This window comes from Thermobia domestica, chromosome 13 (genome assembly GCF_964235325.1).
Source record: "Thermobia domestica chromosome 13, izTheDome1.hap1.1, whole genome shotgun sequence".
Classification (NCBI taxonomy): Eukaryota; Metazoa; Arthropoda; class Insecta; order Zygentoma; family Lepismatidae; genus Thermobia; species Thermobia domestica.
This window is the reverse complement of record NC_137466.1, coordinates 198,069,616-198,094,236: the sequence shown is the minus strand read 5'-3', so window position 1 is coordinate 198,094,236 and position 24,621 is coordinate 198,069,616. Positions and strand designations below refer to the sequence as shown.

General features: G+C 35.4%; 1 protein-coding gene across 1 annotated transcript; it reads right to left on the bottom strand.

The window, feature by feature from the left end:
• Nucleotides 1-1,205: 1,205 nt before the first annotated feature.
• LOC145668920 (beta-1,3-galactosyltransferase 6-like) lies at nt 1,206-23,504 on the bottom strand. Its single transcript, XM_081737199.1, has 2 exons — nt 23,482-23,504; nt 1,206-12,573 (listed from the first exon to the last, which is right to left on the bottom strand). The coding sequence occupies exon 2, from the start codon at nt 12,554-12,556 to the stop codon at nt 11,606-11,608; it is 951 nt and encodes a 316-aa protein (XP_081593325.1). The 5' UTR covers nt 12,557-12,573; nt 23,482-23,504; the 3' UTR covers nt 1,206-11,605.
• Nucleotides 23,505-24,621: the final 1,117 nt, after the last annotated feature.

Sequence of the window (24,621 nt, the reverse complement as noted above, 5' to 3'; positions counted from 1 at the left end):
CATTTAATGATTATCATATTTCTGATTTAAGAGAAATGTATCTTGAACAGGATAAAAATGTGTATCAACAATCCACACTGTATCAGTGTAATTTAGTAAATACATATGATAATTGCGATTATCAGTGTAGGTCTTTTCCTATAGAGGAACAATGTGTGTTATTATGTATTGCGCGATGGAAACCACAGCGTAAACTTTTGTGTTATGGTTGCTTAGCAAATCGCAGTAATTTAGATGAACATGAATGCATTACTTTAGACTATGATATACTATGCCATAATACGTGGTGTGTTTTGTCTAATGTGCAAACTTTTGATGACTTATATGAAGAATTTGCAAGAGTGCATTGTTATATTGAAATTGATCATTGGACATTTACATTCGCACTATATAACACATTGTTAAGCAGAGAAAATATTCAGTTAATTACTGAGTTATTCTTACAAAAGGATTTACAATATACATTTTTAAAAGTTGTAAATAATGATAATGAAAAAAAAAAAACTCTTCTGTAAATCAATTAGAAACCAATGTGTGTAAGTTAACGAAAAAAAGAAGTAAAAGACTTTCAGCATTAAACTGACCAGTATGTAATTGTACATGTAATATTATAAATTGTAATATTATAAGTATTAAACAATATTTTAAGGAATATGTTATTGAAATTTGTAAATAAATTTTTTATTACTTTATATATTTCTTGTTTTTATTATTAATATTTCCTTATATGGATTTATTTTTTAAATTTCTTATGTATAAATACAATTACACTATCATACTTTAAAAAGTTCTATGAAGAATGACCCGGTGCAACAAAACTTTGTTGTCTGATTAATCCATAATTTTTTCTTAACAGATTATTCAAATATTTCTTAATTTTATTCATTCAGTTCTGAAAGATCTTTTGTCAATTGAATGTAGTGTAATCAATCATTTTTCTTAATTTTATTTATTCATTCAGTTCTGCAAGAACTTTGCTGTTAGCTGATTGTAGTGTGATTAGTCAAATAATTAAATATTTTCAATACTCATCAAAATTTTAAGTAATACAAAGTAGTAGTAATAGTAAAAAACGAATTTGTGTAACAATTATTTAATGGATCACACTTTGCGAGTGTCTAGTTAAAAAGGAAGCAGAGTTTCTATAACAAACGATAGAACACTATTCAGGAAAAGTTTTTTATTATTAAATAAAAATCAAGAAATAAAATTTCTTTATATATTTATTTGCATATATTAAACAAAACATGAAAATATATACAAGTATAGAAAATAATATAATATATAATATAATATAATATGTATATATATATATATATATATGAAATCGCCAAATTATACATTAATATGACTTATCCTTTGTTAATAGGATATCTACTAATTCTCGCAAATAAACCGGGTTTGTAATTAATTTGAAATATTGTTCTTCAAATACATTTGTATTACTGTGTTTTGTATGTAATTTCACAAATATGTCATACAGTTCTTTTTTTACATTCTCTTTTATCATGATGCCCCATGTGAAGATTTCCAATGTTTCAATATCCACATAGAGACAACGATGGGACATATGTTGGGCAGAAATATAATAAAACATAATTAGGGTTCCACTTTACAATACTTTTTTGACACATTTTTTTATCTGCAAATACAGGTGAGCACTCACACTGACACTTTTCTTCTTTTTCTTTACCCCGCACCGATAAATCTAATGGATATTTTTGTTGTGAAGCTAAAAAGTCTGTTGAAAAATGTTCAAGTGAAAGTAATGCTTCTGGTGAATCACATTTAATTTCATCCAGCTCATCAAATAATTAAAGAATTTCTTCTTCATCACCTTCACTAAATATGTCTGGAGATGATGATGATGGTTTTTCCGCTAAGCTCCATCTCATTGTGGGAACCACTGTGTTTGCCAAATCCTCAACAGGATTTTTAACTAGAACCATTGGTTCAACTGAAACCACCGATTCAACAGAATCTTTAACTGCTGCCACTGCTTCAACCGGACCTTTAACTGCTGCCGCTGCTTCAACTGGGCCTTTAACTGTTGCCACTGCTTCAACTGGTCTATCTACTGATAATATTGATGGTGATCCGACACGAGATGATGGGATTAAAATTGGTTCGTCCCTTAGATTGATAATTTCCTTCTCTATAATAATACCTGGTGATGTTGGTGAAAAATACAAATCATCTTCTTCTATAAAAAGGTCAGGACAATCCCATGAAGACTTCAACTTCTTCTTCTTCTTGGGAGATTCCATAGTATCAAATAAAGAATCCCACTCTAGCTCGTTACAAAGCTCAATTTCTCGCAGTACTTGAGTGTTAAACGAGTCCATAATGATTCTATGCTCATCTTCTCTCCAAACCCCATGTATAAAGAAAATTTTACCAACGACTTCATACCACGTGATAGTTTAAATCGAATTATTCAAACTGTTAACTATTACTACATGTCAAATATTTTTCAAAAACAATCAGCTTTCACTTTCCCAAAATTTCATAAATATACGTTATAAGGAAAATCATACTAACACATTTTAACAGCGAGTTTTAAACATAATCATAATCAGAGATTGTGCATCGAGTAAATTACAATAGAAATAAATATGTCACGCGATCTCTTAAAAGAACAGCAACATAGCATTATGTTCTGAAAAAAAAAATCATTGTTCGTCATTAATGTTATTCAGGTAATTATACCGTTCATTCACATTTGCTTTAAGCAAACAATAATTCATCAATAATGTTGTTTACATCATCATTCAGATGTCACCCATTTGGATAAATTACATACATATTTTCAAAAAGGAAATCTATGTCCAAGATTAATATTGTTGTTCAAGTATAAATAAGTTATTTACAATATAAAACACATTTTTACTATTCCAGGTCATTATTTTCTAATGTCAAATTTCATTTTATATATATATATATATATATATATATATATATATATATATATATATATATATATATATATATATATATATATATATTCTGTGATTTTAAACTTTATTATTTTCTAATGCGTACTCAATATGATTCCAAAGTTCTTTGCTATTGTATTGTTGGTATCGTGATGTATACTCGTCGTGGCGCCAAAAGTATTTGCTAATGCGTCAACAATATGCTGTGATGATGCTTAATAGTAAGACCAATCCTAGTCACGTACAAATACGCCCGTCAAGTAACATATCGTACAATAAGTCCCGGGACTAACCCGCAGATAGCGTTAGTAATATCAACTCGACTTCATTTTTCGAAAGAACTAACCTTCAAATGACATGTGTCTGATTTTTACGTCAATCGGACTATAAACAGCAAAGCTACTGTGGTGAAAGTGACACTACTTGTGCATTTGTGGAAAAAATGGACAAAAACGAATTTTGTGTTGATAAAACATTGCTATTTAATAGGAAAAAATACCATGCAAGCTCAGCAATGGATTAAGAAATGTTATCCAGACTCCTCCGTCGAAAATAACCAATTGCCGGTGGTATGTTGATTTTAAGCGCGGTCGCAAGGATACAAATGATGCGGAACGCTCAGGTAGGCCAAATGAAGCAGTCCCTCCGGAAAATGTGAAACAAGTTTTGAAAATCGTTATGGATGACCGCAATGGGAAAGTTCGTGAGATTGCTGAGATGGTAAACATATCAACTGGAAGTGTACGATTTTACACGAAAAGTTGGGCATGAGAAAAGTATTTTCAAATGAGTGCCGCGTTTGCTCACAATGGAACAAAAGCAACAACGAGTCGACGATTCAGTTGTTTGTCACTGTTTACTCGCAATAAACTGGATTTCTTGCGTCGGTATGTGACAATGGATGAAACATGGATCCACCATTTCACTCCGGAGTTGAAGCGGCAGTCAACTAAGTGGAGTGCAGCCGGTGAAAGCCGTCCGAAGCGTCCAAATGCGCAACAGTCAGCTGGCAAAGTCATGGCGTCAGTTTTTTGGGATGCGCAAGGTATAATTTACATCGACTACCTTGAAAAGGGAAAATCTATCAATAGCGAATATTACGTTTAGTTATTGATGTTTTTGAAGGACAAAATCGAAAAAAAAAAAAAAAAGACCGCACATGAAGAATTAAAAATCATCGTTCATCAAGACAACGCGCCGTGCCACAAGTCAATGAAAACAATGAAAAAATTCAACCAGTTGGGCTTCAATCTGCTTCCCCACCCAACATACTCTCCAGATCTAGGCCTGAGCGACTACTGGCTGTTTGCTGATCTCAAACAGATGCTCCAGGGAAAAAGATTTGGCTCGAACGAGGAAGTCATCGCTGCAACTGAAGCTTATTTTGAGGACAAGGACAAATCGTTTTACAACCATGGTATCGAAAAGTATGATTGTATAGCTCTTGAAGGTGATTATGTTGAATAAAAATAAATTTTGTGAAACAAATGTTTTCTTAGTCCCGGAACTTATTGAACGATGTGTTACTTAAAAAAAAATTGATTCACATAAAGATACGAAAATTATTCGAGCAATTTGTCTTATTCTACTAAAATATGAGGCGGTTGTCTTAGTAAGGGATAACTGAACAAAGGTTACAAACTCGAAAATTACACTTGAGGTGTTGTTGCATTCACTTCTCATGCGTCTATGAATAGTTTGTGAAAGTTGTTGTTCTTAGGAAATACACCTTCAAAATAAACGGACGATTATCGTTTGAAATGGATTTTCAAGAAACAAGCCTTGGTTCAGCATCTCCATACTACCCAGAACGCTTCATATCATGGACTCAATGTTGCGGAAAGCATTGCCAACACACTGTACGAGTACTACATCAACTATCTTGTGGACTTGGCTCAATTCTCTTTAGCTATAATCTACACAGAAAATGACGAATACATCTAAAAACGTACATGAAAAATCGGACGATAGAAAATAGTACGAGACAAGTTGTTTTTTTTCCACTTCAGACAAACAAATTAAGAACGCTATTCATTGCAATATAATTAATTTATTTTTAATTACTGCACATTTGAAAAAAATACTGTTACATAATTAATTTTAGTTACATCTATGAAATGTATTCATGAATTACTGCTGAGTATTAATATAATTATGCACACACGTGTATCTTACACACATATATATATATATATATATATATATAGGGTGAGTTCGCCAATAGTCGACCGCTGAAAGAAATCTTACTTCTGAACACTTATAAAACGTGATGATTTCATAATATTTGACAAAAGTGAATTATTTGCTTCATTTGGGCTCTTTTCTACCATACTGTGTGTTAACTGCTCACTTTTAAAATTTTGCAGTGACATAAAAATACGTTTTACGAAAACTTATCAAAATTTCCACTTGTCGACCATCGTCATTCAGTAGTCGACCGCATTCATACTATTAGTCGACCGCGAGCGATTTCTATTTTTTCTATCGCGTAGAAGTAATTGATTGCCTTAGATGATGTTTGAAAATTGTATTATTCGTGAGATTTGAACTTGACAAAACGATTATAAAGATTTTATCTAATTTTCTTAAAGTTTTTCTCCTTAGTGGTTATAAGTCAAAGGATTAGACTATTAGGAAGCTACTTTACTTGGAATAATGGATTTGATTATTAAATGGTTCTTCCAAGTGAAACAATATTTCTCTCCTGCGTTATCTTATCACTTATTATAGCTTTACAAATTCTAAACAAAGTACTACTCTAGTAGCAAGAAAGCTTTCGGCCATTTGGCGCATGCTTGGCTTTTGGCTTCCTACGCTTGCACTTCAAAGGCATGCTTTCATACAATCTATTTTTTATTGTACTTGCAAGTGATGCTTTAGACCCTTCGCAGAGCGTCATGGCCGTTCCTTGGCCGTTCATTGATTATCGACTTGACTTTTAAAACGCTTGCGTCAAGCTTGAATGAAACTCTGCAAGGTTGCCTCCATGTAACTTCGTTACTTTAACCCAGCTTGCGGCATGCTTGCATGTTTTCCAATAAAGCTAGATGCACGCTTGGCGGACTTGTAATTCAAGCTTACAGCAAACGGTTTGGAAGTTATCTCTACTACTAAGGGAGTCACTAATAATTTTAAAATCCTATGTGTTCACGTTTCCCCCGTGTGAAATAGATTTCTCTCCCGTGTTACGTTTCTTTCCTGTGTTACTTGAGCACACCGAGTTATCTTCTCATATATGATAAGGTTTCTCTTCTGAGTTACTTTAGCACATTGAGTTATCTTTTCATGTAATAACAGTAAGTTCCTCATTGTTTGCTCAAATAATTTACATGGTAAACTCTGCACACAGGAACAGCTTATCGGCGAGATCTTCCCATGCCTAGCCAGCGGTACATCGAAAGTGGAACCATTTATCACATTCATCGCAACCCACTAGTTTATCCTCACTTTCCAAAGCAAAATCGTTAATTATCACTTCACATCCTCTGCATATGGCTCCATCGCCATAGTAAATTACATCTTTATTGTGATGTTCTACAACAGCAGTTGTTCTAAAGTTCTTCTTCGATCTTTTCTTAGGATTTTCCGTCTTGTTGCTCTTTTTGCCGTTCTTTAATCTCTGTTGCGTTTCTTTTCCTCCTCTAGTTTCTTCTGTTTTTATTGCTTTGCAGTCGGTACTCGGCGATATTATTTTGAGCTAACTGCAAACGGTATCTTCTCTACTTTCCTCTTAGGTTTTTTTGACTGGACTCTTGGGCCAGAACAGATGCTTTTTAAAAGTTGCCGTTATATATATATTGGTCTGATCATTTTAGGTGTTGTGATATTCTTCTGACTTGATTCACTTGGTCCATCAACAACATCGCTTTCAATGTCCTTTGTTTCTTGCTATGCTTCTGGTATATAAACCAGAGCTTCAGTAGGATGTTCTTTGGGAGAATAAGTATCTTGCTGAATATCCTTCATAGGTTCAGTTCATTTAGTGGAGTTGATGTGTTACCTTTCTTCTCATTTGATGGCACAAATTCTGGAATAGAAGCTTCCTTTCTCAGAATAATTAAAGACCTCTCTGATTCTGTTGTTGAAGCAGACATACAACTGATTCTTCGTTTGACACAATACTGATTTCTTCTTTCTTCTGTACTGCAATGGTGTCTGATTCCTCAGGTTTCGTTGGTAGAATAGGTGCTATATTCGCTGTTTTCAGTTGTTACACTTGGATTGGCCTCAGCAGTCAATGACTGGAGAAGTTCATTTAGTAAATCCTGACTAACAGTAAAAATACATTGATGCAAGTATTCATTGTTATCATCAAATACAGGGATTTCACCAACTACAACATCGTCATATACTGGTAAGCTGGCATTTTTATCATCAGTTTGTAGTGTTTCGTCCATCGGCTCTTCTGCTGGAAGTTTCAAAACTTCAAGGCCTGTGTTGAAGTCAACCGCAGCCTTTTGAAGTTCATCCTTGTACACAGTAATAACTTTTATTGCAGTAAGAAGATCTTCACTAACGTTTAGCTGAGTGGAAGTACTCTTTGTTTTTGCATACATTCTTGATGCATTTTGTGTTGTCAACGGCGTCCGGATTGAAATGATACAGTCCATATTTGCGAAATATATTATTGTTGACGATGTAGCTGCTGTTGCTAGGACCTCTGCAATAAGTGGTGCAAACTGAACTCTTGTAACGGAAGATAAATTATGTTCCGTTAGATAGGTGCGGACAACGAATTTCCAATTTGTTTTTAACACCTTGAAGACGGATACATCGCATGGTTGCAAGATATGCGTTGCATGAGGGTACAGGGCATACAATATGATCACGTTGTTGTCACAAAATTTGTTTACTTCATAAGTTAAGTGAGTTTTGTGACCGTCGATGAAAAATATTACAGGCTTAGGTACATCGTAATCTAACAGCCATTTACTGAAACCATTCGCGACCACTCAAAGAATGTATCGCTAATCATCCAGCCAGATTCGGATCGTTCTACCACAATTGACGAGGGAATATTGGACACAATGTGCCTTATGCAGAGTCATTTTGACGTATGATTAGAGTCATACTAAAGGCCTGACTACTGCAGGGAACACATGTTAGTCGAACGCTTTAGTATTGCACTAATCATGCGTCAGAACGACTCTGCATAAGGCCCAATATCTCTGAGTATTCGCGACTTGTATGGATAAACAATCGTTGGAGCAACTGTTTCTCTCGAAGCACTAAACGTCCATAGAAAAGTAAGCGTTAACTTTTCTTTATCTTGAACCTCATAAATATTCTTCCCGCCCTTTGATCCCAAAATTTTCCCGGGTGATGGGCACAATTGAAAAGAAGATTCATACGCGTTAAAAATTCTACGTGGATCTTCTAGAATGAAAAGATTCTTCGTACTGGTGAGGTAAGTCTTAAGATCGTGGCACGCGTGCTACCCATTAAATCAGCTAGGAGAGCTTCTTGTACTCGTGTCAAAAAAAAAAAAAAAAAAAAAAAAAAAAAAAAAAAAGTTCCACACTGAAATAGATTGTCAGAAAAATAAACTTTCAACTAATGTCACTGAACAAATTCTAGTCAGCAAAACGCAAAACACAGTATGAAACAGTGTGATCGACAGCTGGCAAGAAATATTCCAATAGTCGACCAACATGAGGAACAGGCGATCGATTTTTAAAATATGTCACGAAATCGAAAATTTTATACATGCATGTTGAAAAACAGGCCTTAATACCAAACAAGGAATAATTTGAAGCAATTTGGCGCACTCTCAAATAATCCAATAATCGACCACCCTTGATCGACAATTGGTTTGTATGGGAAAGGAAAAATGCCAAATTTCGATCACATTTTAACGCGTATTTTTTCATTTAATACTTTCCAGTTATTAACAAAATATGCTGGTACAGCTTCTAGACTAACTTAGTTATGTAACTAAAACATTTCTTATCTCACTTACTATCTATATCCTCAGAAAAATGAAAAACAACAGGAACACAAGATTCTCTTTACACGCTGTCGTAAAGTGCGCACTTGAGTCGTAATTTTACAGATACATCGAAATTTATTGGTCGAAGACGACCAGCTAAACAAGAGAGAGTTAATCAATGAATGTCATTAGTAGTATATGATGCAAGCTTTATCATGAATAATATTTCGCTCCAAAAGACCATCAGATATATTTTATTTAGACAATAGTAAGCAAAAATGCTCGACTATTGGATGGCGGTCGACTAGTGACGAACTCACCTATTAAACCTGGAGACAATTACATTATTAGGGACAATATACAAAGGAATCTCGTTTATCCTGACGTCATAATAATTTCGTACTTGTATTTTTTATTACTTTTCTGCGATATTAATAGCCTATGAAACCAGATGGTTCAATGCCACATTCACAGAAGCCCATTCACTTCTGTCCTTAGTCAATTGGAACTAGTTTCTACTTTGTATTCATATTTCTGCGAGATCCATCTTAATATTGTCCTACCATCTGCTCTTTTGCACTATTAGTACATATAAATGAATAATACTTAAAATGTGTTTGATTTTTTGTTTTTACAGAAAAACTAATTTGAGTAGAAATACTGTATTTTCGGATTCTATTAGATGTATTATTATTATTATATTGCACAACGTCTGTATTGGATATATTGCTATTATTCCATCTGCGTCAGGGTTCACAACGCCTTTTATTCCTAAATCGATTACCAAAATACATGCGACTCCTTTGATTTATTATTTTCTACATCGCTTCTGTCAACATAAGGTTCATGAGGTTTCCTGTGAGCGATATATCCATTTTCAAAATGAATGTTTCTGATCTGATAATTTCTCTTTTTAGACGTAAGTCTGTTTTCTTGATTAAAATTAATGTTATTGTTTAGGTCAAATAATGTATCACTTTAAGTTTCAAACTCATTCGCGTCCAGAAACTCAAGCTCCAGCAGATGATCTAGTAGAGAGTCTTAAGTCTCTATGACGCCATATTCTAAACAGTTTTCCCAGTAACTAATATGCGATGGTAGTGGGTCTACTATCAGATATAATAATTCCTCGGTATCACATTCTTCGTGGACTTCTTCTGACACGGAAGGATGGATCCTGATCACTTGTAGATGAAATTAAGAAAATAATTAGGGCATAAATTTCGTACATAAATTTATAAAACGAGACGGGGAAAGATTTATAAAACTCTTTAAAGAAGTAGAGAAATGGGAAGAATATACGCAGTGACAACTAAATTTGTCAGCAATACATTTCATTTCTAGCGCCATATACTCAAAATCATGAAGATCTGGTGCGTAATGGCTAGTTTTATATTCTCAAATTTGTCATTATAGCGCACTGTTTTTCAATCTTTCATTTTCTGGCACACATTAATTGTGTAATCTAAAATCCTACGACACCCACATCACAATTTCAAGTTGTTTTTCATAGATAATGGACGTTATTTAATATTCTCCGTCACGAAGGAACATCACCTACCAAACTACGACTGCCTGACATACTAGAAAATGCTGTAGCTATTGTTACCGTTTTGAAAGATAACACTTTTTTGTATAATATTCTGTGCAAATATTCTGTAATATTCTAACTCTTCACCACAGCAGTGATTTGTTGCGACTTTTATAGAGAGCATGTGTTTTGTTCGGTTTCTTGCATACTTTTCAATTCTCAACTTACACTTTATACAGGGTGTCTACTAGTCTGGAAACTTTGGAAAACCTGAAAAAGTCTGTGAATTTTCTGTATATTCTGGAAATTTTTGATAAATTTAGGTTTATTTCATTGTTTTTACATTTTATCTGCACAATGTTGGGAAAACAACTTTTCGCTACAGCAGAAATCATCATATAATGAAGGACTTCTGAAAGAAGTTGGCAACCCTAGCGTCTGGAGCTCGTGGATTTTAATCTTCACATTAAATCCTCATGTCCAGGGGTGCAGCTAGGCTATTACAACCGGTGACCCCAATAAAGTTCTAAATAACATTTGTTCTGATTTTGTTGATTTTCGTGTAGTAATAAGTGAGAGCCTAACTATGTATGGTTAACTCTTAATTTATAATACAAATATATTGTATTATCAATACTATTCTTGCCAGGAATAAATAGGTACTTATTTTAGCGTTGTTCGTATTTTTATAACAGCTGTCGCAACTAAGGGAACAGATATTATAAAACTACAAGTGTTTAGAGAATAACGGTTACTTAACTTCACTAAAACATAATCTGGACAATTTTGTTTTGTCTGGAAAACCTGGAAAAGTCAGGGAATTTTGTTTGTCTGAAATAGTAGATTCTGTAGTAGACATCCCGTTTATACTTTAGTTTATGCTCTTTACATGTATTTTAACTCCTAGTGTAGAGGGTCCGTATATTATTACAGCACACACTCTTACAATATTTATTATTTTTTACTTCATTCTTACACCATATAAAGATATGAGACAATATTTAACAAAACCTAGTACTTGGCAGCAACTTGTAAAAATTTCGATGCAATATGTTATTATTTTTCATAAATTATACAAATATGTTTCAAATATGTTATTACTTTATACAAATTATACCAATATGCGTAAAATTTATATTTAAATAAATACGTAGCAATAATTACGAATTGGCACTCTGTGAGAACAACAAAATATGACTAATTAAGTCTTTAAGGAATTGAAGAATCATTCCTTATACAACACTGTGACGGTGGAACTTTCCAATTATACATGTAAGAATTCCTTAATTTAAATTCAGTCTTACAAATATGGCCGTTTTTACGCAATAAGGCATATTTTTCTCTCATATCGCTTTCAGTTTGCTTATGGAGAACTATATACTGATTATTACAACCTCTAGATCGGTATTCTGTATCGAATCTAGGATCATGGAACCGATTAACTTCCACGGGTGCTAGCCACGTGCCAACTGATATATCTTCACTGTTGTACAGCTTAAAATATCTAACGTTTGACGTTAAATACTGTACTAGTTCTGAAGATAAAACATAACCTCCACCTAAAGCATACGGCAAATAACTATCACACAATATCCATTCGGTTTCTTTCCATTTTCCTCGTCTTTTCACAGTTGCATGTCCATTAAAGAATCCCCAATACAAGGGAGTTTTATGCTGCGACGTTTGAAGTTCATTCAAAACTTTATCTATCCGAACAAAGGTATCATCGTCACATTTTAGAACATACTGAAATTTAACGTTATTGTTTAACCACACAAACGACTGCAACACTTTCTTCGCTAAATTATCGTAAGAGTCTTTAATGCTTGATAACTGCAACACATCTTTGTATTCTGCATATTCTTGTTCTATTACTTCACTCTGAATTTCTGATAATGTTGAACCAACAACAAAATAATATCCAACATCTTTATTTCTTAAATTTAACCACGTTTCACGAATCGCATTTCTCTGTTTCACATTGCTTAAAGCACTTATAATCAGTATAACCAATGTATATGTCGGTTTCTCCAACGAAGAATGTTCGTACTCAAATCTTGAGAAACAATACGTGTTCCAGGTGAAGAAAATACTCGTTGCAACACAGCCCCCTATGAAGAATACGACGTTTTTCAGTCCAATTTTTCTTCTAGAATACATTACCAGCACATTTTTACCTGAAAAATACAAAGAATAATAAACGTGTTACAGAAACATGTTTTAGTAGAATTACAAAGCAAAACAATTTTTCTTCAGCAGCAGAACTGTTAAAGGTTTATCGGTCACGCCAGGACTGTCAGCAAGTCGAACGTCGCCATCGTTACAAACACTTAATCGCTTTCCGCTATTACGAGGAGGCGCAAGGAAGACTGATAGGTTCTTGCATTGAATAATATTACACTTTTAGATCTTCCCTTTTGAGAGGAAAGAGTTGTCTTTCTTTGTGCACAAACTATGTTCAAAAACATTCATTTATTCATTAAATGTCAATTCATAACATTTACATAGACCCTACTTGCCGCGGAAAAAGAAAGCAGTCTGTTACACGCTGTTACCACATTACTGTCAAGGGACTTAAAACGGTTTGTATTCGATCGAATAACAGCAGAACACCATTCACTCGCTGAGTGTATTAAACTACAATTTGAGACTTGCTGATAACTGATGTCAGTAGAAGCCAAAAGTCTATTGGATTAGCATACATAATGGCATACATAATGATAGCATACATAATACATAATGACATACATACATAACATAATGACTGAATACCATTGGAGAACTTCTCTGCAGTAAGGGGGGGGGATACGGAGAGACTTTGATCCCCCGCCAACAAAGTTTTCTGAAAAAAAAAAATCCTCTTATGTTTTATTATAGAGAATTATACATGAACAAGCTCAAAAACCGAATGAGGATATTAACAATTTCCTGCGGGAAAACTCCTGGTCCTCCCGCTCGACTGTGGGGTATTCCAAACCCCTGGAGCGTCCGCCTCATCTGCAGATAACCCCAAAGCCGCCCTTGCTCAAAACACGGCATTTATATGAACTAAGGCAAGAAGACACAAACACCTACATAACAAAGAAACAATTCAACATGGCATATAAAAATATAAACTAGGTGAACTTTGAAGACACCTCATTTTAAAAACATACGGTAGAAAAAGGATAACAAAAATGTCGGCCTTGTCAATTTAGAAATTATTTCTACATAGGAAATAAAATATTTTTACGTGCAAGGCTATTCGTCAATTACTATGTATAAAAATGGATTTATTAAAGGTATTTAGCATCTACTTTCCAGTGACGGTATGTTTTAATTATTAAAAAAAATTTAAAAAAAAACAGACGGTATGCCTTTATTACTGAAAACCCAGAGACGGTATGGCATACCACCGCATACCGTCACACTTCGACCACTGCCTACAAACTCAGTGAAGTCCAACTACATGGTAGTAGTATGCTATCGTTTATGTATCGTTGGTTGTGAAGATTGCAATATGGCACTTGCCTGGTATTTACGTTCGGGCAACATCCTAAGACGTTGATGACCACTTTCACGATTGAAAATGAGTAGCTTGTCTTGAGGAAAGATTCAGTAGCTTAGTGATAAACGCACTGCCACGGTCAACGAAAACCTGTGTTCGGTCCTTAAGCTCCCTCGTGGCGGGAGACCTGGGTTCGATTTTCGGTGGGAGCTCATGTGGTTCGGATTCTATGTGTAGTTGATTGTCTCATATAGACTCGGTGTTCAAAGGGACGCTCAATTCCGATTCAACCATCCAACTGTGTTCAATCCTTGGCCCAGCCGCACATTTCCACTCTGAAATTCAACAGCATCATCTACAGTAAAAGAGTTACGAAAAATCAGCTGCTGATATTATTCAAACATTTAATTGAACTGTAGCAACATTGCATCTGCTTGGGAGTTTTGTGCGAGAATATTACTCAGCTTGAACGATACCCTAAAAGGTTACTGTGAGTGAAGAGGTACAGGATTCAACAAGCTTGCAAAGGAACCTTGATTCAATTCCAGGCCATGTCAGTTTGTGGTGACAAACATCGTATCGTAGATTACCTTGGTTATTATCTCATTTCACTCTTACAACACATCTTGCTTCAGACAAGTCTCGATGCAAAAGCTCATGGACAAGTATTCTCTGTGAGAAGTTTACTTTCGGTTTCATTTAAACACAACTTAACTAGCTTTTTTGTGTTATACTGAATTCAGTAAGAATGTTGTATAGTGTTCCCCTCCTAACCAAGTAGTATGCTTTTCTGAAATAATAAATAACTGATGTACCGGTGTGTTGTATTTCCATTTCGTTTCGAGTATTTGGCGAATGGTAAATGTCTGATCGATTTCACCTAAAGCCGCACTGATAATCTCCAATAATTTCATCTGTATATGGAATCAATGTTACTAACAGAACGTTTGAGAGGATTTTATTGGATGTTGACACGAGAGGTGCCTCCATAATTATTACAATCAGTTTTGTTGCCTTCTTGTGAGCTGGGACAATGATTTTTTACACTCTTGCAACAATTCCTTCTTGTCCCATACGAATAGAATGACTTTGTGCATCTCCTATAATTTGTCCCTTCTAGCTAAAATTAACTAAAATTAAAATTTCGTCTACACCCAAATATTTATTGTTAACTTCCCTGTGTCAGTGTCTAAATTTGGAGATGATGACACAGGAAGTTACCTTCCGTTCACCATCTAGAATGAACGGGAAATAAGCTAACTTACTTAAATCATGTAGGAGGTAAAATACTCGAAATAACAAAACAGATTTAAAATGAATTATACTCATATATTTTCATTTGTCAGAATATTAAATGTGTGAGGTGTGTGTGTGTAGAGTGGATAAGTTAATCTTGTCAGATCTAGATAACGACATTGCCGGACATTATGCCACTGATAACAAATTCAAAGAAGGAAACACATACCTGATAGCTCTTGGACTTCCCCTTGTGTGCTGATGACGATATGGGCTTGCAGATACAACCTCCTGGAAACTCAGTGGGCTCGGTCTCCTTCTTGCGTCAACGAGGTCCTTCTATGGAGTCTCAAACTACCATTGTGAACTTAGGTATTCTCGGTCAACTTGTACTTGGATGTTTGAACTCGCTTGTTATATCTGACTGTCACACAAATCTCGCGTCGTTGACGTGACTCTCTTTCCTCCAACTTCTCCGCACTTCGATTACCGTCTCGACTACCTCCAACTGATCCGACCGTCTCCACTGATCCTCGAGTCCCGCAACCCTCTGGTTTTGTTGAGCTTCCTTGCTTCTGGATTCTGCTGCATCAGTATTATGTCAGAGGCGTGATGTTCCTTCTCCAGGAAGCTTCTCAATTTCCTCATTGTTTCCTCATTGATCAGTGATAAAAATCTCCAGAATGTCTACGTACGCGATACTTGCAGTTTTAACATTTCCAAAATTGTGTCTGTGTTAACAATTATTTACAAAATTTAATTACATCAAATTTTCTTAATTCTTTCCAAGTAATTAGTATTTCAGATTCTTTTCTCTTTCACATCAGTTAAGATAATGTGCCGCATCATGTCTTCCTTGATGCGAACGTTATGTAATCATTACATAAATCTAACTACACAACTTGTAGCTTGTGAAATGTTTTTGTTATTTAATATTTCTTAACCTCATTCTGTTAAAATACATCAATGGACAATTTCTGACTTTTCAAGAAACAAAAATAATTAATCAAAATAGAAAATTAAATGAAATAAATATTGAAAATATAGGCTCTGGGTTACATTATTATGTTTCTTTAATTTCTTTATATCAATTTTCATTTCTGTTCGGTTAGGATGTGGAATATGCGGTTCTGCTGTATTCACTTCACTTTCTCCGCAAACATTAATTTTTGACTATCTGCTCAGTAAATTAAAAATACCAATGATAACACCGGCCTGCAAAATAAAACTTCTTCCTCCGGCTAAAGGTTGAAGAAGTGATTTAGCCTAATTAAGGTATGCTATTTCAAATATCCAAACAGTTTTGTTGCTATATCAAATCAAAATTTTATACAGGGTGTCTCAGAAGTCCCCTGGCATAGGGTAACTGTTATTATTAGATTTACAACAAAATGTAAGAGGGAAAACCGTCTCCAAATACGATATTTTAAATCTAAAGTGAAGGATTTTTTTAAATCGGACAAGCCGTTTGGGCTGTACACTTTCTATGCGCCCAGTGTTAAATGAAAATACAACGTTTATATTTACCTGGATCCACAACGTAAGTTAATGAAGTTATTGCCTTTTACGCTAACATGTCGATGGCCAGTCCCTATTTCAAACATGCTCCCACTCACCATATTCTTACAAAATTTATCGACCTCCTAGTAAATGGAAACGTCGCATTTTCATTTAACATTGGGCGCATAAAGTGTGTACAGCCCAAACGGCTCGTCCGATTTCTTCACTTTAGATTGAAAACATCGTATTTGGAGACGGCTTCACCTGCTACATTTTGTTGTAATAATAACAGAGATCCTGTCGGGTACTTTTGAGACACTCTGTATATTGTTGTAATTTCAATACAAAGTATTATAGTATACAATATGTGCAATGACAATGGAGCATGATCAAATTGTAATGAATATACAAAAGCATTACTACAAGATTTTTTTGCTTCGGTTTGATGTGAATAAGCGCTGAGTTGATTTGCGTTTGTATTCCTGAGTAGGATTATAAAGCACTAGACACTAGCAGTAATCTAACATCATGAAGAACCTGATACAAGGATCAATCAAAAAGTAAGGTGAATTGTTGATTTACAGAAAAGCGTACAGAGATACGTCGATGAAGCTTTACTATGTTTGAAGTATGGTATCACACTATTATTCGAAGAAGGAACCGTAGTTTTCTGAACATTTATTCCAACGTGGCACCAAATCATCCATGCCCTGTTCAAAGAAATGTGGTTCCAGATTTCCTAACCAGGTACGTGTAGCCTGTTGTGCCTCTGTCAATGTCTGGAAACGCTGCCCACAGAGATGTTGCTTCAGGGGGCCGAACAAATGGTAATCCGACGGGGCAAAATCAGGGCTATACGGAGGGTGATCGAGAATTTCCCACTTGAACCCGCGGAGGTGTGTACGGGTCCGTTCGGCTGATTGTGGACGTGCGTTATCATGCAATAACAACACGCCCTCTCGGAGTGCCCCCCGCCGTTTCTGCCGTATGGCTGCTTTCAGCCTGTCCAGGGTTTGGCAGTAGGTGTCTGCATTAATGGTCGTACCCTTTTCCAGAAATTCAAAATGAATAACACCGAGACGGTCCCAAAAGACAGTAGCAATTGTTTTCTGGGCAGATGCTATTGTCTTGCATTTCTTGGCCTGTGGTGACGATGGATGTTTCCATGTCATGCTCTGACGTTTGGATTCAGGTGTATATAGAGGTATCGGAGTTTCATCGCCCGTTATGATGCGATGAAGGAATGGATTTCCTTCGTCGGCATAACGTGTGAGGTGGCTCAGGGAAATGCCCATTCGCTGGTTTTTGTGTTCGTTACTCAGAAGCTTGGGTACCCAGCGCGCACACACTTTTGTGAAGCCCAGTTGGTCATGGACGATACCGCTTATGGAATCATAAGAGATATTCAATTCATTGGCAATGTCCTGCAACCGCACTCTTCTGTCTTCACGAATCATGGCATCGACGACAGCCACATTCGTGTCGGTGATGGATGTTGATGGTCTGCCACTTCTGCCATCATCTGTGACAGTACTCCTACCATTTACAAATGCGTTACACCACACGTACACTTGTTTCAGCGACATAACACTATCTCCGTAGACCTGCACCAATTCTCGATGAATATCACATGGTTTTGTTCCCTTGGACCAGAAAAAACGAATGACACCGCGCACTTCCTCCTTGATGTAATGTTCCAGTCGTTGCGCCATCTTTGAGTTGCTCTCAGCACCAGACGGGTGGACATAGAATGTTGTACAAGCCGTCACACTTCTATTACCAGATTACCCGTAACATGGAAAAGAATTAATTAGCTACACACAATACTATGGGTTTGACAGGCAATTTCACCTTACTTTTTGATTTATCCTTGTATACTCGTTGGATTTCTTTTGTCTTGATAGAACCGCTCGCCGTATTCCTCGCTGAATGTCCCTAAATTTTACATTCTTAAATGATTCCCATGCCTGAAGCTGTGTTTCGTTCATCATTGTAGTGAATGTAGGATCTTTCATAAGCTTTCGAGTCTGGAAAAAGCTTACTTAGACTTAGAGTTAAAAAATACAGTGAACGCTCTTTCCATGGAAACTACCAATAACTCCGTACATGTATTGGGAATTTTTAGTGTTTCTAACAAAACTTGTACCTTAATGCTTGAAATACTTAATTCTATTTTCTAAGCACGTTACATCCAGTTATTTATTTTGCAATCCACTGGGAAATGCAGGAATCTGAGCAGTTGAATACAAGCGAGTGTTAGATCGGGAAAGAGGGATGGGCGTCATTTGAAGTTACTAGGACACAGGGTGGAAAAAATCATGATTTTTTAAATTTAAATCGATTTTTTAAAATTTAAATCAAATCTCTATTCTTGTATAATACAAGTCGAGAAACTGAAGAAAAACATTACGAATGAGTATAATATTAATTGTGCCATTTAAGTGAAAGTATTGGGGTTCAATTTTGAGTTAATCCCCAATCGTTAACCTATTAAAATCCCAAACAATGTTTCTTAAGCATTAAGGAAAAAGTACAGCAACGTTTATCAACGTATTTTTTTTTCCACAAAAGTTACTGATATTTTGGTAGGCGCATATTTTAAAAAAAATGAACTAGATTTGCGGCACGAAATACATATAAAATACACAAATTTCGCCTAAAGTTATGAAATCTTTTTTTTTTTAAAATGTTTCGGAGAGGGGATCGGACCCCTCAAAAATACGTCCCTATTATCTGGAAACAAACAAACAGACGCACACACAAAAGAATTTTCGTCGTAAATATCGATGGTGACTTCCCCGGTGGAATAGTTAACGATTTAAAAGCCTATGTTACGAAGAGAATAAAGCAGAATCAGCCCCCCCCCCTCCTCTTACCTGTTCAAAAACGAGATCATCCCTAATCATCATCTGCATGTCACTCGCATTCATACTATGCTGTACACACATTTGAGTCTCATTGTATTATGATTATTATCTTCCACAATCGAAATAACAGAACAGAAACGGATTTTACTTATTTTCACTTAACTTAATTTATTTCGGAATATGATTTAAATCAATCCACTCTGCTAGGACAATCAATGCTACTACTTGTTAGCTGGAGTTAAGCCTACTATTCAACACCTACACTATATGAAACATAAACCTACAGTTCACAAATAAGATCTAAACCATTGTAAATCGTTCAAATTTTAATTGTCTACCACCGGATTCGAGCATTGAGAGTTCTCACAGCCATGAAATATTCGAATTCATCACCTACTCTTAAGAAGAGCATACAAGAAGCATAACACAAGACGAATATGATGAACCACACAAACACACACATCCAACGTTGAGCTTAGCGTTAACTATTACGAGAAAAAACTAAAAGACTTTTATGATAGAAGAAAGAATAGACACAGAAGGGTTTCTCAACCCCACCTCGAGAGTTTAAGCATCCATCAATCATCCACTGTCCTTTAGAAAGAATAAAAGCTGAAGTGAGAATAAAGCTGACTGTTTCACATGTGGCAGCAAGTACTGAAGAGTAATGAGTAACAAGTTTCTGCCTTTTTCCATTTATTTTTATATTTTTCTTAGAAAACTGCCAATGCAAAACATAAATCACATGAAAAAGTCACTTTACCTCCCAAAATAGTAACTTTTAGTTAAAAAAAGTGAGTCGCTATGAGCCCTTTATTCTGCTCATCTTGAATTTTCTGTAGTTCATTCATCTTCAAGAATACGGTCTGGATCATTGCCTGGGCAACACTAACGTCAACCATGTCCTCTTTTGATAGCGCAGAAGATAATCTTGTCTGAGTATCTTTCATCAGTCTAATAGCTACATCCATTTCCTTCTGTACTGTTTCATCCATTTTATTTAATTTCTTCAGAGACGGTTCACTCTTTGAAACTTCCTTTGATATAGCTCCTTGCTTCGCATTACTTAACGCACTTTCTTCTTTGGAAATCTTTGAAACTGCGGCCTCTTTGGATCTGCTCTCTTCTAAGTAATCTTTATACTTTCTCCAGGCGTTCTGCACAACATCTATTAATTGCTTTGTAGCAGGTAGGTGTAATTATCTTTAGACAATAAGCAGGTAAGGATGAAACACAAAAGAGTATCCATTCAACCAACCTAGTGTAGAAAAAAAAGGCCCTCCAACCACCCAAACCTTATTTCCTTATGCAATTTTCACAGGTGGAAGTAGCAATGCCACAAAAATATAGGAGGTTTCGTTAAAATATAGGAGTTTATAGGAAGAAACACAAATATATACGAAAATTAGGAAATATAGGAGCATTGAAAAGCCTGAGCTTCCTAAAGTCAATTTGGTGTAAACCTACGCATTAACTACCACAGGTGGTTTTCGAAAACTACGAAAGTTAAGGGGATATTGAGTCAAGTATACGAAACTTAAGCATGAGATAAACTAAAAAAGTAATAAGGATCATTATGATATGGAGAAAAATTAGGTTTAATCTTGGAGTATACGAAGGTGTGTACTCACCGAGTTAAATAGCTCAAGCGGTAGAGCGTTGACTTTGCATTCGGGAGGTCGCGGGTTCGATTCCCGCTGACAACCATCCTGACTAGGGTTTTCCTCAGTCCTATTAGGGAAATGCCGGGACGGTACCTATTAAACAGGCCCTGGCCGATATCTTTCCATTGTTCTTGTTGTTGTTAGATATCCAGTATAAAATGGTTTCTGAGCTGTATCTAGTTATTGTTAAATAAATACACAATGTGATAAAATGACAATAGAGTAAAATGTGTTAGCATTTCAACCCCATACTAACCTAGGAAGTGTATGATGTAATAGGAGAAAAAGAGGTACCGTATAGATTGATTTTAGCAACAACGTACAGGTTCGGCTATGGAAAAAATATGTCAATTGATTTCACAATAAAATTGTACCAAGATAAAAATACCAAATGTAAAGTGTTCCTTCCTCATAGTTCCTATTACGGAAGACATGATTATGTGAAATGCTATGTGACGGTATTGCAAAATGTGCTCAATGGAACTGTAAGGTATGTCTATTTACATCATATAAAGTTTTACCACCATCCATCTTTATAAATATAATATCGTCACTGACGCGCCCAATCTCTACAGACGCCCGGACTTAGTTAGTTAGCAAGCTCCTTCTTCGTGATGCGGTTAGCGTACGCGTCCTTTGCATGGCAGACCATGGTTTGATTTCCGTCGAGAGCTCATGTGGTTCGGATTCCACGTTAATTAGTAAATCGTCTCATATAACCTCGCTGCTGAAAGGGACGTTAAACTCAAAAAAAAAAAAAAAAAAAAAAAAAAACATCTCTGTTAGATAGCATTCTTTTTCTTTAATGTGAGTATATTTAGATTAATACACTGGTTAATTAACACATGATCACAAATTCGTTCCGTAAGTTTTTATGGATATGTGGATCCGTACAGTAAATTGCTACGATATCGGATTGTTAAACTTATTAGACTGTAACTTCTTGTGTGCGTAAGGATACCAGCTGGAGAGGGTTACAGTCAATCTACATGGAGAGCACCTATGACATAATATAACTTAACTATGTTAAAATTACCAGAATGTGAAATTTATATTTTAAAGCAATTTGTTAACTGAAACATCTTGGCTCACATCTGCGGTAGATAATTTGGCCTATGTTTAGCAGAACGGGTCCAGCTCTTTCCTCCAAAAAATGTTACAATTTTGGTAATTTCAATTCACATTGTTAGTTTAGAGTAGGCTATGTTAGTTTAGGCTAGCTTAGGTTAGGTCAGTTTATGTTAAATTATTGTAGGGATCCCACATATTTTCAAAAAAAAAATGAGCTTATTTCTATAATATTAGGTAAGTTCATGTTAGGTTAGGTTAGATTTGGTTACGTTATGTTACGTCTAAGTACTTGCATCATTCATTTCTCCTGTAAATGTTATGTTTTTTACGTGCTTCTGGACCCCTTGTACTAAAACATACTCCTATAATTTTTACTATACAGGATAGGTTCTATAATTCTCAACGGCACGATATCATGCTCGAGGATTAAACCCAATCCCCTCCGTCTTGCGTACGATATTGCTTTAATTTACATAAGTAATATATTTTTCTATATTATTCTAATTTTCATGCTGGGATATTCTCAATGTAAGCTCATTGATAGAGCCTATGGGTTAAGTTTTAAAGTTGGGTGTCCGTTTCCTGCAAAATTTTCAAAATTTAGAGGAAAGATATGGATAATTTGTGTGCTTGATAATATATAAGGGTCTTGAAAAATCTGTTTATATGTTATACGCCGAGCGGAGTGAACTACTTGGCACAAGGTAACCAAGCAGTTGTATTGTGGGAAAGTCACTAGCATTTATGTTATCAATATGGCGAATGTACAAGGGCAATAATCTAACATTTTTAACATTTGTGAAGCAATACGTTTATAACTAGCAAAGTCTTTCAAAAGTTTGTGAACAGCACGGATTAATGAGCCTAATAACAAATTGCAGAAAATGTGGAAAGGAGATAACAGCGAAAAAACGTGGCGAAAGCGGACGCCCGACTTCGGAATAAATGCTGAGCCCAGTACACCTTACCTAAATGTTACTCTTTATCATTTTTTTTTTTCGTGTGATAGTATTATTGTACCACTGCTACACGAATTAATCAACTGGCAACTTAAGGCAAATATTAATTCCGAAAATAAATAATTTATAATAAAAACTTATTCTAACGTTTCTCTTCTTCTCGTCACCGAAACCAGTAATGGTTATAAAAGCACATTCCTCAGACATCTGATAATGTAGGCTACAATTTTAATATTCCATGTATACCTCACAAACAAAATTTTAAAATTCAAAATGAAATTAACGATCGGATAGGAATTACTATGTAAGTTTGCCAACGAGCACTGACGTATACAATTAGCTAAGCTCCATTAGTATGTAAGTTTCGTTAAAGAAATTTCCTTCTACTGACACAAAATGTTCCCTTTTTCTTATCAAATTTTCCCTAGTTTGTTGAGTGTCCGATTTCTATGAGAGAAGTTATGTACTAAAATTAATTTAACTATATTAAAGGAAGTGCCAACCACATTTGTTTTATACATTTGGTTTTAGCTTCTAATTTTTCCTTCACTTATCTTTAACGGTACCTCACGGTAGTGTTCACCTCAGAGACGTGAGATCCCCGGTTCGATCCCAGCTTACGCCAAGTAAACTAAGGCTGTGTCCAAAAGTGCATAGTGCACACTTCGAGGATGCAAACTCGAAATTAGGGCTACCAACTAAGTACCTGGTAATTATTGTGCATGTTGGTCAAAATTATGGTATTTTCTAGGGTATTATGGTACGATCAAAAAATCAAGCGTGCTATGCAGTAATTATTAATGCGCCCCCCACTTGTTGGGTAAACCATATAACTTATGTAGTTCCTCGTTATGAAGTTTCCGCCATTCCCCATTCCCGTTCCTTTTGGGTCCGAATATTCCTCTCAGGATCTTGTTCTCAAATACTTTCAGTCTATGTTCTTCCCTCAGAGTAAGCGACCATGTTTCGCAACCATAAAGAACAACAGGCATGATTATCATTATATATATTTTAAGCTTCGAATTCCTTGACAGAATTCGCGATGACAAGAGATTTTGAACTGAATAGTAACACGAATTCCCTGCTATTAGTCGGCATTTAATTTCTTCGTGAATATGATTTTTGTCTGTTAATATTGATCCTAGATATTTGAAACTATCCACTTTATCAAAAGTATTATTTAATATTTTAACGCATCCATAATTTGCTGTATTACGGTCCTGACGCACTTCCATGTATTTAGTTTTCTCTGCATTTACTTCTAAACCCATGTTCCTACAAGCGTTTAATATCTCTGCATTTCTTTCTATTGTTCTCCTATCACCCCCTATTAAATTTACATCATCAGTATATGCCGTAACCTGGTGAATACCGTTCAACTGTAGGCCCTGGTTGCTATCTTTGATTTTCCTTATAGCGTATTCCAGAACGAAGTTAAATA